Genomic DNA, 15550 nt, shown 5'->3' on the forward strand with positions numbered 1-15550 from the left:
AAAATGTCAACAGTAGTTTCAGACTCTACAATCTACATGGCCAGACATTTCCCCTTACCTTATGAAAGAAACCTATATAGAAGTGCAATTTTATTTTTTTTGTTAGAATTTACTTTATTTTTCGAACAAAATACTCAAAGGCATTCAAAAGAACACAAACTTGGTTTCACATTTTTCTATCCAAAGGTTTTCGAAAACCAGCTGATCCTTCTGGAGGGACGTCAGCTAAATACATATGCTTTGAACTGTTTGTGGGAAGAACAGCAATTGTGTACTTAGAAGGGACCTCTGACTCAGTGTGAAGGTTCTATTGAATGAAACTTGAAACATGGAGCGATACCTCACATTTCACACAGTCGTTTCCTACATACAGTGACAGCAGTATAGCTGCCTCTTTTTTTTTTTTTTTTTTTTTTTTTCCATAAGTGTATTTGTAGGCAAGTCTGCTTCAAAATGTCCGATCATATCATACCTGGAATCAGTTCTTTAGATGGCCTTTGTCTAATCGAACCTACCTGGCGATTTATTCTAGGATAGCTGTTGCAATCTGTCGGCAAAATGCTAAATGGTGTAGCCTACCTATATCAGCTGGGTAGGGCTGCTAAGTTTAGAGTTTTGCTACATCAATACAATGTGCAATTATGGGAAAGTACCATTTCTTTCCTCTGACACCCAGTAGGGAGATCCTTGCTGATTTAGTCAGTCTTCATCGTACCATTGGCCTGCATGTTTCTTTTGCGTAAATCTTTCAGAAGGGGCTTTGATGTTAAAATTGCAAAATAGATTTCTGATGAGAGTTCTCAATCTGGTCAACATACATCATAACACTGTAGCATACATGCCTATATCCTTGTTGGAATACGTAGTTTTGCAGCAGTGTTCCAGCTCTCTGATAAAGCTCAAACCAACAGACATACCCATTGCTTGGTCCCCAACACCAGAGAAAATGAGTCTAACGTATATTTGAATAATTGTGCCATAGATGATAGGCCTCGCTAATAATGAGGTGTGGGTTAAGAATCGTTGGCTGGAATGAAGAAGTGTAAAGAGATAATGTACAAAATGTATTATGCACCCATATTGACTTATGCGGCTGAGACCTGGGCAGTGACGAGTAGGAAAGAGAGTAGAATTCAACGCAGCAAAATTAAATACAGTAGAACCACCATAATTCAGAATTATGACATTCATAATTCGAAGAACAATGTCGGTCCCATTACTGAAATATAGACTTTTAATTAAAAGTTTTGACTTTTTAAAAAAATGGTATTTTACAGACTAATTTACATTCAAAATTTCTGTGTGTCACAAATGAATGCGTGTCTCGGAATGTGCACTGGTAGCTTTCCTCACTTCCACACACACTGGTATGTCTATAGATTGTTCTTCAGCGCAGCTAAGTTCGAGTGAGATCTTACTTCTTTTGTATTCTTGCATTTACTCATTTTACTTAAATTTTAGCGTACAATTATGTACTTCCTAGTCTTCTATATATTCAAATTTTTTATGAAAACTAAAGTCAGTCAGTTCAGCCATTCTATCTGGTCGATTTCCTTCATTCTTTAAAACTGAAAGGTATTCATGCACGGATTTGTCATCAGGTACTATAAATCACTGAACTTCCGCCTTCCTCAAATTATTTGATTTTTCAATTTTTTGGATCAAGCTCTTTTATTTCAGCATTTAACTATTGAAATTGGTGATTCTGAGGAAAGTTATGAGTGCACATTCAACTTGATGTCTCATTTCTTCAACATTTTTTCTCATTGAAGGAATCATATCTTTCGTTCTAATTGAGGTATGCAGTTCGTTTTGGTCTAAAAACACTCGGTGGATCAAACACTTTATTTTGAGGTAATAACTATTTAAATTGGTAGATTCTGAGGAAAGTTATGAGTAAATTTCTCTCCACGACGAAGATCTTTGAAGGACTTTTAACAGTTTGGTGAGTAGTGTTGTTCGAAGGAACGTTTAATTCAGTTTCTTTGTGTGATGTATTTTCAAGTATTTTGTTTACATAATATTACATTCTATTACCACAGCAGATCATGTGCTTTATTTCATTTCGAAACTTTGCAAATACATCCACGAGGACAGTAACGAACAACACCATACTTTGTATATTGCGCGCGGAGCCAGCGAGAAACTGCTAGTTATATTTTAATAATACTGTATTTTAATTTATTTTTTGTTACGGTATTTTAGTTTAGGGTAGACATGTTTGTTTTTGTGTTGCGAGATGGCTAAGAGTTCATATTCTTCCAAAACTTTGAACGAGAAGATTAATATAAGGGAGGTTGACAAAGAATAAAAAAACAAAAACTGGAATACCTAAATAATTTGGAATTTGTGTCCACGCTTTCAACATTTTAAAAAATCCTGAGAGCATAGAAGTGCAAGAAATGCTGGGTGCAAATACAGTACTGCAAAGCGAATGTGCATGCGAGGAGCTGAACAAATTCTCAGATTTCTAACTGGAATTGATCAAATGGTTTCGGCATGTTCGAGCAAACAATATCTCTGTTGGTGGTAAGGTTATGAAGGGGAATGCAAATGAACTGGCGTTAAAGATGGGACTGGAATTTGTGTTCAAAATGATGGCTTCAGCCATTTTAAGGAATGCCGCAATATCACGTAGCAGGTAGTGTGTGGAGAAGCATAATCCGCGAACACTGGCGCTGCCGATAGTTGGCGAGAAAGTGTGTCTCATATCATCAATTTGTGCGCACCGAACAATATTGTCAACAGTACTGATGAAACGGCATTGTTTTTACAATCCAAGCGTGATTGGTTTTATGGTTTTAAAGAAGTGCCGAGTAGGATAGGGTCACTGTCCTATGTTGCAATGCAGTTGGAATTGAGACTTCCTCCCCTCATCATATGAAAGTTTGATAAGCCGCGATGTTTTAAGTGCATTGGACACTTTCCATGCATGTACAAGGCATTTAAGAATTCATACAATATAGTAATTCATTGAATAAAACACTTGCACAGAGGAGTCGGCATAGATCTCTCCTTGTCTTTGAATCGTGTTTTGTTTTCTTTCTTGGCGTGAGGCTATGTTTGTCATTGAGTTATCAAATTGCATTATTTGAATAAATGCATCTTGTTGGATACATTTTGGAAATAGTTTTTTCCATGGCATTTGAACGGTTCAAACTTTGAATCGAGGTGATTGCCTGCATTAATGAGTTTTAGAATATGTTGTGACGCAGCAAGGGTTGGCATTTCTGAATTATGAGTTGGTGGCGGTTAATTTGAAATAACGTAATTTGAAGTCTGATTTTTGCATCTACGTAGCTTTGAATTAATGAGGCTTTACTATACCTAAGAAGTGTGATAGGAAAGACGAGAGAAGACAGATTGAGAAAAGATAATGTGAGTAAGGCGGTTGGAATGGAAAAACCTAATTGAGAGAATTGATAGGAGTACGCTAAGATGATTTGGACATGATGTTTGGAACAGCATGTACTAAATTATTGAACTGTGTAATTAATTGATAAGTTGTATATATTTAATCACTGGTAGGTCATTTTTAAATTATCATGTGTATGTATATATATAGGGTTTTAATCATCCATTTCACGTCATTTCATTTCTTTGTATCGTGGCTATAACGTATTCTGAACGAACGTCTTATTGTGTAAAGTATTTCAAGATCATTAGTATTAATAGCTTGCAGTAAATTTTCCAATAGCCTTAGTGAGGTGACCAGAGTCAGCAGGCTAATTTCAGCCCATTACCAGGAAATGTACGTCATCAAGCTTACAAGAGACCGTACCCCTTCCATACTCTGAGGAGACAGTTCAAGTCATGTTAATGCCTACTTTTCGAAGTTCACTACCTGACGCTTTAATTCCGTGGGAAATTTCAGCCTATGTGAATGGACATAATGAAGCAACATGATGAATTCACAGAAATGGATAGGAGAAGGGATAAGATATCAAATCTTACTGGACCTTGTGATATGGTTGATGGAGGGAGACTTTGGAATCTATATACTTTGACGACGAGAGCTGGAGAGGACACTCTTACTCTTACTTACAACTCCTGAGAAGGACGATTCTACTAATCTATCATCGGAGGAGGGCTGTACGTCTTGACATCGGAGAAGATATTAACTTAGTTCACTTCGCATCTGAGTAGTGTACTACTCGAAAATTATTCTCATTGAGACCTGTTATCTCAATGATGAGAGTTAAAGTCAACGGGAGACCGGTTGTGACTGGTATAGGGCAGGAGAGATTTTGTTATGAATTTAGTTACGCTACATTTCCGTAATACGGAAGAATACAAGCGTATTCTCTTCATGAACGTAACCCATGGTGGTTTTGCTATTAAAATTGGGACTGTAGGAAGTGTTAAAGTCAGGAAAAGTCGCGGTACAGCTAGTGTACTATGCACAAAGCAGAAGTAGGACTGGAATCCACAACAAGAGATGACACCGCCTGTACGAGAGATCCATCAGTCGTCAGCTGCTACATAGATTGTATCCAGATAAGAGTCTACAAATGGTGAGCTAATGGCATAAATGGCATAAATTAAATTTCTAGGGATATTTATTCTTAAAGTCAAGGTCCCCAAAATTTCTAGTGATATCTATTTTTTAAAAGAATGCTTGAAGCTTGGATTAATTCCAAAGTTTTTAAGACGCTTACAAAGAATAAACATTCCTTCTCATAATTGACAAAATATCCAGAAAAGAGTTAATGATATTTAGTTGAGAAATGAGGTCAAATTACATTACAAAAAGAAATCACTTCTGAATCTACACTTTACAGAACACATTTGGAAACTTCAAGTATGCCCCCCTTAGAATGGGATTCTTTTTCCAAATTTGTTAATGACAAAGTATCAGTTATAATAAATAAAAAACAAGAACCCTGGCTAAGAAATTGGAACTTCTAAAGGACACACAATTAACTAACTCATCTAAAACAACCAAGTCACATTTGCCTCATTTAAACGATATTCCTATGACAGTTAATTTGTCTGACACTAGTTTTTCGGACAGTGAAATGGCTGCCTAAATAAAGGGTTGAAATTCAGTTGGCCTAATCCTAATAATACGGACGATTTAATCACTACAATTGCCGAGATAGAGTCCAATATTTCAAAACTTCCCGTTGATAAACAAAATGACATCAAATACGAAATAAAAAAGAAACTCCCTTCTTTAGCAAATGAACTAAGATCCAAGTCCGATCCGATTCTCGAGAAACAGATACGCGAGATAAAGAGTAAAATTAAGAAGAATAATATAATCGTTACGAAAGCAGACAAAGGTTCTACAACCGTGTTGCATCTACTGAAATTTGTTCTAAACAATAACTTTTTCACTTTTAACGACAAAATCTACCATCAAAAGGGCCTCGCAATGGGCGACCCAATTTCGGGTATTCTTGCCAATATTTTCATGGACAACCTAGAAATGAATAAGATAATTAACAGAATCAATGGTTTTCAATTGTGGCTGTGATTTGTGGACGACACATTCGCTATCATTGACAAACATAAAAATAACAGTGATAATATATTAAAGTACCTCAATGACCTTGACAATAATATCAAATTCACTAAAGAAGACGAATCCAATAATTCTCTGAATTTCTTGGATTTAAATTTAACAAGGGCTAAGGATAAATTTACATTCCAAATTTACAGGAAACCTTTGTCCGCTCCGTTGACTATAAAAAATGATTCTTTGCATCCACATTCCCATAAGTAGGCGACTTTTTACAGTTTAATTCACAGGGCTCTAAAAATCCCACTGTCTAATGCTAACAGAAAGAAATAATTTGGTTACATTAAAGATATGGCTGAACTCAGCGGCTGCAAACCAGATATGGTCAATAAAATTATAGGTAAAATCAAACTAAAAGCCGCTTCAAAATTAACTCCCGAAAAACCCGAAAAAACGAATTTTGCTGCTTTTACCTTTACTGACCCGGCTATGTACCATATAACCAATCTGCTAAAGAAATATGACGTCAAAATCGCTTATAAAACTCGTAACACGAATTGTAATATATTTTTTAACTCCAATACTGTAAATTCAATACACAATAAATTTTTGAATTCCAGAATTTATAGACTCAAATGCGCCCAATGTAACTTTACATACATAGGACAAACCGGACGGAGTTTCAAAACTAGATATTTGGAACATTACAATGCTTCAAAACATAGAAAATATTCCGCCATGAGCAATCATATGAAGGATACCGGCCATAACTTTACCACGATTGAACAAGACCTTCATATTATAAAACACGTCAACAAGAGTAAACTGATGACTGAGTTTGAAAACGCTTACATTTTTCTAGACCAGCATTATAACATTAATAGTAATCTAAATGATGTTCTTGACACAAATAGCCCATTTCTAGACCAGCATTATAACATTAATAGTAATCTAAATGATGTTCTTGACACAAATAGCCCATTAATTGAACAAATTCCTGAATTACTCTTAGCTTCAACATAAATACAAATAATTTCATGAAAATGTTTAATTATAAACACGTCAGCAATTTCCATAACGCAATAGTAGCCACTGCCAAGTCACCGATTCATGCCACACCCCCTCCACCTACTGCTAATGTCCTCAATGCTACGCCTACCTCCCCTCTCCTGACTCATTCTCCGCCTTCACAGACACACCCCTACAATACACGTAGCAGTAGAATAACTGCCAGATCTTCTCAAACAACCAACAAGGCTAGTCACCTCTCTGTCAACACTAGGGGTAAGCGTTGTTAAACTTCCACTCATTAATAGAATGTTCTCTATGCTTCAAAACTTACATTTATTTTCTTACACATTTCAATTTTTAACACATGCTACATTGCGAATTTTCCCACATCTAAGGCTTTATTGAACACCCTATTTGTTGAATCTACGCTAGATAGCTCGCGACTACAATCTATTACAAAGATTATTCTAGAAGGAGACACACACTTCTATACTGATGCTTCAAGCACCTTTTGACCTTATTACGCAACCACTTGGAGTCAACAACTCTACTGTATTCTACGTACCTGATTCTCAGTCAACAACGCTCGAAGATTTATTTTTCGACATGTCAAACAATCTGTACAATCCAAATGTATGTCAGATCATTAAGACTGTCTTGTTCTACAAATAACTAACGTGTACTTTTTTAGATGAACACTAGTATTCATTCTATGTACATGTAATACTATGACAAGTTCATTATTGAATTTTATTTGCATTTAAGTATTGCTTTTTTCACAAACTAGATTTTATGACTGTTTTATCTTGTATTATTATACTTTAATGAGAAACCCAGTTCAGGGCCCTGACTTAGCTTCAGATTAAGTATGGCTGAAGATGCTTACAAAGCCTAAGCGAAGCATGTATGTATCTTAGACTTAGAGATTTTAAAGTATTGGAATGGTGGTTTTTAAATAAATTTGTTTGAAACTTTTACCTTATTGCAAGTCTCCGCATTACAATTCATGTTCTTAGAGTTTATTTCATTCAATTTTTCTTTTCCTTCCGTAAGTTCAGATTTCGTTAATATGCCGTTACGTCACGTTTTTCATCCTAATAAATAGTTCTTTTCATTTGTATTTTCTGAAATTTATTATTAATGATCCTTAACTTCCAAGTTAGTGTACTTAATGGTTAGTGTTCCGTCACCCCACCCCTGGGAGTTTTTAGAGTCTCATTACGTATTATTATCAACTGATTCACAATTAAGTATTTATTTATTTTCCACCTAGTCGATACAATGATTGCTTAAGGCAATTTTTAATGGTCAAAAGTGGTACATGTTTCGTATATTATCAAAATAAATAAATACTTAATTGTGAATCTATTGAAGTGCGATACAGACCATGAAGCTGATTTTATGTAATTATTATCAACTATCGTTTTCAAGCCATAAGCTTGAAGGCTTGCGCCCATGGGATATCGTTTATGGAGAAACAATGAGATATTATTTATTTATATTAAAATTAAGGTGACCCGCCATGTCACAAATTTGTCACGCATCTGTGGGCAACAGTGAGTACGTCACAATGTAAAGGGTGTGGAGGAGAAAAAAAATACCAAAATAGATGATGGAGGTGAAGTTTGAGGGAAATCTAGAACAAGGTGAATTGATTCAGTAAAGGGGTGTGCAAGAAGAAGAAAACCTGGACTTGGACAAAATCATAGAAGGGGATTGGTGGAAGGAGAGAGGAAGGTGATGTACCATAAATACCCCGACTCAGTAGGAGCTGGATAAGGAGAAAGGAGGATGAATAATAATACGAGTATTACATGTTATTATAGCTTATTCTGTAGATTATTGGTAAAGTGTCTGGCTCCTGTTCCCTGCAGAGGTAGGTGGACTTTTGTAAACCATCACACACCAGAGTTCTGCAGAGAGGCCCAGCCCATGAGCTGCTTCGGCAGTAGGCTGCAATGGGCTTTGAAAGGCTCGAACATATGAAGCCTGTGACGTCATCGCACGGACCGGTCTGGGCTAGCGCTCTGTCATTCGTACGCGGTGAGCCAAGGACAGCGCTGTGGTAGTTCTATGGGCTGAGTGCTTCAATGTGTACAGCGTACTGCTTGTCAGCGGAGTGGGCTGCATTACGGTCGAGTGGAGCCGATCAAATTTGCTGTGGTTTTCAGTTTGACCTCTCCGTCTATCCTGTTATCAGAAGCGAATGTGGACTGTAGTTCCAAACGAAAGGAAAACGTGGCAAAAAATCGTGAAGTAAAAAAGAAAAGAAATAACAAACGAACTAAAAACCGCATAATACAAGACTTCTGAACCGGATCCTAAACTTAAAAGTCGTATTTGGTTGGTATTCAAGCCTGCAGTTGACGGTGATGGGAAAGACGTTAATTTTGTGTGCTGTACGATCTGCAGTGAACTTTATGTACACACTAGCAGTTACCCGCGGCTTCTCGCGTGGATTTCATAATTTGATAAAAGTAATCGTTTCTCGGTACTGTACTACGACATTATCTGAAAATCCCTGAAGTATAAAATCTCACTGATAAATTGAGTTTCATTTACCCCAGACCCTCTTTGTAAATCAAGTGTGTGGTATTGCCTTTTTTGGTTGACATGACCATGCGACATAGAACTGTACACGTGAGAACTTCTTCTCTCAAGTTAAAAAAAAAGGTTTCTTTGTTTTTAAAGGAGATTACAAATACATATTTCCACATCTGTAACATCTTCAGGTTTTGAAATATAAGTGTCTGCATAAAAAGGATTCAACCCCTTTTTCAGCCCTTCCTCGACCCCCACCTACGTGGATTTTCCGAAAACAAAAAAGAGTGACATGTTTGTTTATTTTTAAAGGACATTCCCAGTACCAAGTTCCATGTCTGTAATATGTAAAGTTTTTGACTTACACTGTAGATATACCGGTACTCATTAAAAATTCACCTGCTTTTTCAATTCTTTTTCAATTCTTTTCAGTCCCTTAAGCGGTTTTTCTGAAAACAAGAAATGCATGTTTATTGATAAAGGAGCTGCCAAATACCAATTATCACGACTGTAACATCTTCAGTTCTTGAGATATTTGCATCCTCATGAAAAGAATTCAACACCTATTTCAACGCCCCCCCCCCTCCGAAGTTAATTTTACCCCCAAAAATGAGTGTTTTTAATTTTGAATGTGATTTAAAATACCCATTTTCACGTCTGCAACATCTTTAGGTTTTTTAGATGTAAGTATCCTCATACAAATAATTCAACTAATATCTCATTCCTTTCATCCCCCCTTAAGTGGATTTTCCAAAACCAAAAGAAAACGTATTTCTTTCTTCTTAAAGGAGACTCTAAATACCAATTTTTACGTCTGTAACAACTTCAGTTTTTGAGATATCAGTACACTAATAAAATTAATTCAACCTCCATTTCAGGCCACGTTAAGTGGTTTTTCAAAAAACAAAATAGTACCTGTTTTTTATATTTAAATTATTAAAAATATCAATTTTTACATCTGTAACGTGTTAAGTGTTTAAGATATACTGTAGATATGCTCATCTTAAGAATTCACACCCACCCACATTTCAGCCCCCCCCCCCCCCCCCCCCCCCCCCGCCAAAAACAAAATAATACATCTCTTTTATTTTAAAAGAGATTTTAAATACCACTTCACGACTGCAAGATGTTAAGTTTTTGCGATATATTGTAGATATGCTCAGGGATTATGTGTACACATTTTGGTTGGCAGCTATGCCCAAACGTACACGCATAATCTCGCTGCTGTAGAATCCTGGAGCTGGCGTTGCCATGGCTACGGCAGTTCATTTCCTTATCCGATTCCGAGAGCAGGGGTAGTGTGGTGCCAATATCTCCATAACGGTCGGTTTAAGGGCCTTAAAACCTGGTTTTCGGGCACGTAGGGCTTACCAAGATTTGTTCTTTGGGTCAAGGGGCTTAAAATGAGCTTAGTCTCGTCCTTGCACGACAAATTCGATATTTCGCCTATATTAGCCAATTTTTTTGTATATCCCCCGTCGCCCCTCCACCTCGAATTGTTTTGAAAAAATGCAGCCCATGTCTCTCAGGGATAAAAGAATTTTTAGAATCGGTCCAGTAGTTTCTGAGATTACCCTCCAGATATACACAAACTAACACAATTCGCGCTCTCTCTTTATTATATTAGTATACTGTAGATTAAAGGAGTCGGACTGATTTTGTCTTTTTATGATTAGATAAAAAATTTACGATGAATGAGGTGGGCTTGAATGACGAGCTTTCTAATGTTTCCGTGTCATCAGACTCCATGACTATGCCACAACCTGCCAAAGTAATGAAGTTCTCTTCGTGGACTGACGTTCATGATTCTCTTATTCCAACAGATGAGCTGGAAAGATATTTAAAGCAAAATTGTGCAATGGGAGAAAATAGATATAGCATCCTATTGAAGAACAAATGGACAAAACTATTCAAAATTTCACCAGATCGCCAAGAAAGTAATATGTATGCAAGCATCAAGTTCAGCTTCAGAGAGAAATTTCAGTTCAGTAGGCTTCATTCTCTTCTACAACCAGACAATTGCTGATGCTCTTCTTTTCATTCACAGTAATTCCATTCCACCACCATTAACAATGACCAATAAACTACGCACACTAAGTAAAAGCTATGTTCAGGTTTGTTTTTGTTGTTGGCGTATTGCACGTCATTTCTGTTCGTATTTTATTTTGAGGTAAACGCGAATGAAGTCCTATGAATATGCTTCATGTTATTTAGATTCATTTTCAGTTAACTTGATGTCGATTGCAAACAAATATTCATTTATAACAAAGTTTGTTTGTTTTCAGTTATTATTATTATTATTATTATTATTATTATTATTATTATTATTATTATTATTATTACAGTGCAGGAGAAATCTCTACCGTTTAATTTCCAAATGCGATTAGCCTACTTTAAAGTATGTTATTAGCGTATGGGAATTCGTAGAGTGAATGATCGAATAGTAGTGTGACGTGAACATCTCTTTGTGCATGGCGCACACGTTATTGTGGTTACGTACTCAAGGTAATTGTACTGAGCCCGCCCAGTGCGGTGGACTGCGGTGGGCTGTATGTGCCCAGTGCTGTGGGCCAGTACGCTGCCGCGTCAGAAGAGAACTGCACTGCAAGGGCTGGGCTGCCGGAGCCCGTGGGTTTGAAGTGCTGCGCGGTGGGTCTGGTTGCAGGACTCTGTCACACACTCCATGTTGTACAATGTTAGCATGTAAAAGATCTCTGCTGACATTGGTGTTTACCTGACAACATTCATTAAAACTCAGCCATAGGTGCTCAAGAGGGATTTGGGTTACTGTGCCATCTAGCGCATCTAGGTCGAAATTGACAAGCAGGCAGCCAGATGGCTTGAAATTAAAATACCTGCGCATGGTAGCTGAGGCCATACAGTAGTGATTGTTGTTGTTGTCCGCATAACATCCGGACATGTGCTACTTACCATGGATATTTGAAACAAATGATGTACTCTATGTATTGAGATATACACGTGTGTGTGTGTATATATATATGTACAAATTAGAATTAGGATTGTTGAACAGTTTTCCTTCAGTATTGGTGCGTACTTCAGTTTTGATGTCTGTTACAGTCATTCTATCCAACGTCTCTAATACAGTGAAATCTGTCCAAATCGGACACTGGATAACACGGAATCCTGTCTATTATGGAATATTTTTTTGATATCGACAAAAATCATATGTATTACATGTTATTTTTTCGGAATAAAACTGAAACGGCTCAGCGTGGAAACGGAAATTGTTTGAGTTTTCAAAATGGAATTCAAATTTTTAACAGGCTATTCTGAAGTAAATTATGTTTCAAAACAAATTCACATTTTTAACAGGCTACGCTGAAGTAAATTTTATGTAAAAATAGTGTGTAGTTTCAAGCAACTCACAGCAGTAGGCCGCGGAGGTAAACACAACCTTCTTGGTTCGAGGGTGACAATCGTGGCAAAAACCTCCATTTTATTGCATTGTTTACAGGGGAGCAGTCTGGCTTTCCAGTCCCTCTAAGTGGTTGAGTGAATGTGGTTATTCTTGTGCAAGATGTCTCATAAAAATGTGGCGCTGTCATTACGCGACAGTCGAAGTGATAGAAATGAAGGAAAAAGAACAAAGAAGTGTTCGGGATATAATGTTACAGTTTCATTGCGGTAAAACACAGGTTTATGACACTTTGGAAAACAAAGATCGCATAAAGAGCGAGTGGCTGGGGGGTAATGGTGACATGAAAAGGAAGCAGAAACTAACAGGGTATGAAGGAATTAATTTGCCGCTGTGGGAGTGGTTTTTTAATGCTCGTTCAAAGAAAATTCCTATTTCTGGACCTATTCTTCAAAGCTTCAAAAGGTTGGCTCGAAAGCTTTAGAAATAGGCATAATATCGTTTGGAATCAGGTGTGTGGGGATGCAAGTGATGTTAACCGTACTGTTGTTAGTGAGTGGCAGGAAAAAATGACAACATTTTTGGACGGATTTCTTCCAAACGACGTCTACAACGGAGACGAAACGGGTTTGTTCTGTAGAGCACTTCCTTCAAAGTCGCACTCGTTGAGCAGGGAAAAATGTGTAGGCGGAAAATGTCCAAAGAATGGTTGACTGTTTTTCTTTGCCGGATATGACGGGACAACTTGAAAAACCTTTGGTGATAGGAAAATCGGCTAAACCATGGCGCTTCATACATCTTCCAGTCCTATGGCATGGATGGCTGCTGCACTGATGGAGGAATGGCTCACTAGTTTGAATACCAAAATGAAGAGAGAAAATCATAATGTGTTGCTATTCCTTGACAACGCTACATGCTATCCACACATTAAATTGTCCAACGTAACACTAACATGGTTTCCACCGAACACTACGAGTATCACACAGCTCGTGGACCAAGGTGTTATCTTCACCTTTAAAAGACACTACAGGAGACTAGTTCTGCAGGCAGTAGCTGCGAAGATGGAGGGAGCAGCTAGTGCCAGTGACATGGCAAAATCTATTTCTGTGCTGGATGCTGTGAACTGGATCCACATGGCAGTACAGAAAATAAAGCAAGGTAATGTCAAAAAATGCTTCAGGAAGGCTAATTTTCTTCCCAGCACTGGAGATAACGAATTCTTGGACAAAGTGAAAGACACTGTGCAGGCCATATCATCTGTGTGTTGATCTGGAAACTTTGACATGGATGCTGCTCAGTACATCAACAACGATTGTGGTGAGTCGCCATATCAAACTGCTGATTTTGCGACAGAAATCAATGGTGAGAAACTCGAGGAAAAAACGGGGCAAAATGATGATGAAAGTAACGAGGAAAAGGGGACAAAAGTTGATGACGACTCTCCAGAAATCTCTAACTTTAGTAAAGCTCTTATGCACGTAAGGGGTCTACAAAAATTCGCTGCCAAACGGAAATTGCCTGAACTATATGAATATTCATGCCAGGTTAAAGAATCCGTCGAGAAAAGTTCAATCTAGTGCAACACCAAGCAGGTGAAAATAACTTGCTGACTTTTGGAGCTCCAGCAGCAAGAAATAAATTTGTGTGTATTAACAAATAGTTATGTAGTAGCTTTACAGTGTTCATTTTTAATTTAATGTGCTTATTAAACATTTAGTGTTTTAAGTGTTTGCAAAATTTGTGCCATGAATTGGAATTACATCAAGATTCACTGATGGATAAGAAACTGGAGGTTCTTGGTAACGTAAGTACAGTTGCCTAGTGTGAAATAACAGTGTATAACAATGTCACATTAAATACTGTATTTGATTTACCTGTATAAAATGGAAACCTGTCCAAATCCGAAAAAACTTGTTGGAACACGACCATTTCCGTCTTGAACAGGTTTCACTGTATTTCAATTCTTCTTAGACTAAATGTTTAACATTGTGTGTATTAACATGTAGTGGACTTTGTTTTGTACATTTTGGATTTTGATTTATGCTTCTTAGATGGTCCTTTATAGATGGGTTTCTTTTCCTCCTTCAGGATGAAGTGCGTATTTCGAAGAAGGATTATGAAAGTGAAAATGCTCGTATGTATGGGGGCTTGGATAGATGGCATCATGTTGAGTGTTTTGCTAAACTTCGTAGTGAACTTCAGTTCTTTGAAACGGGCTCAGTATTGCCTGGGTTCAAGACTTTGTCCAAGGAGGATCAGAAGAATGTATTGGACAAATTACCAAAAATGTAAGTATCATTATGACGTTTTCTGTTGTAATAAGAGAGATATTTCCCCTGAAAACTAATTAGGTAGTTAGGTTGATGTATCTAATGAGGGTTTGGTATTTCTGAATCTTGCGTGTCTTTAAAGTTATCATAAATTGATTTATTACATTAAAGGAATTATGGTTAGACCTAGTTATGGAAAGCCTCATAATGCCCGTTTTAACCTTTTAAGTGCTTTGTATGCATATACGCTATCCACTCCCATACAACGCTACAGATTAAGCTGCGTGTACATGTTTTTTCGACTTATAAATACCATTCTTTTGATTCTGTATTGGCATTAACTCAACTAAGGTTAAAAGGTATAGAAAAGTATTGGAAGGTGGGATTTTTCTTTCAACCTTAGTTACATGTTTCTTGGAATTGTGTTCTTGGTGCTGATGTTGAGCAAAAGAGCGATGGAAACAAATCTTAAATAATTTGGCTTGACGTCTCTTGTGATGCCTCGGAACTTCTTACAGTATCCGATCATGTGCAGGCTGCCTGTTGTAGTGGTTCACGTTTTGTAAGAAAGTGGGCAAGTGATGTCACCTTAGATGACATTAGATGAAGTATTTGCTAGTATAGAGACCGATTTTGAGTACAAGTTCGACAGTGAAAGTAGTTGTATGGAAGATTAAAGGGATGATGTTACTGTTGTGAAATTGTGTTGAAACTGAGATGGGGACATGAAAGAGATGAAAATGTGCTCACAAATTTCACATGAAAGCACATTTGTTCCTGAAACACATGTACTGTGGAACCTCGATTCTCCATTTTTGGAGTGACCACGGAAAAACGTACAACACGGGAGGACGGAAAATCCGGGAACGAATGAAAATCGCCAACAAA

General features: G+C 37.2%; 1 protein-coding gene across 1 annotated transcript in view; it reads left to right on the forward strand.

Annotated features, from left to right (window-relative positions):
• The window catches only part of Parp1 (Poly-(ADP-ribose) polymerase), a 271411-nt gene that overhangs the window by 34615 nt on the left and 221246 nt on the right, over nt 1-15550 (forward strand). The window contains exon 4 of the mRNA XM_067134916.2: nt 14481-14680. Within this exon, the coding sequence (XP_066991017.2) occupies nt 14481-14680 (200 nt within the window). The remainder of the gene's footprint in view (nt 1-14480; nt 14681-15550) is intronic.

Source organism: Anabrus simplex, chromosome 1 (assembly GCF_040414725.1).
Source record: "Anabrus simplex isolate iqAnaSimp1 chromosome 1, ASM4041472v1, whole genome shotgun sequence".
In the NCBI taxonomy this organism is placed as follows: Eukaryota; Metazoa; Arthropoda; class Insecta; order Orthoptera; family Tettigoniidae; genus Anabrus; species Anabrus simplex.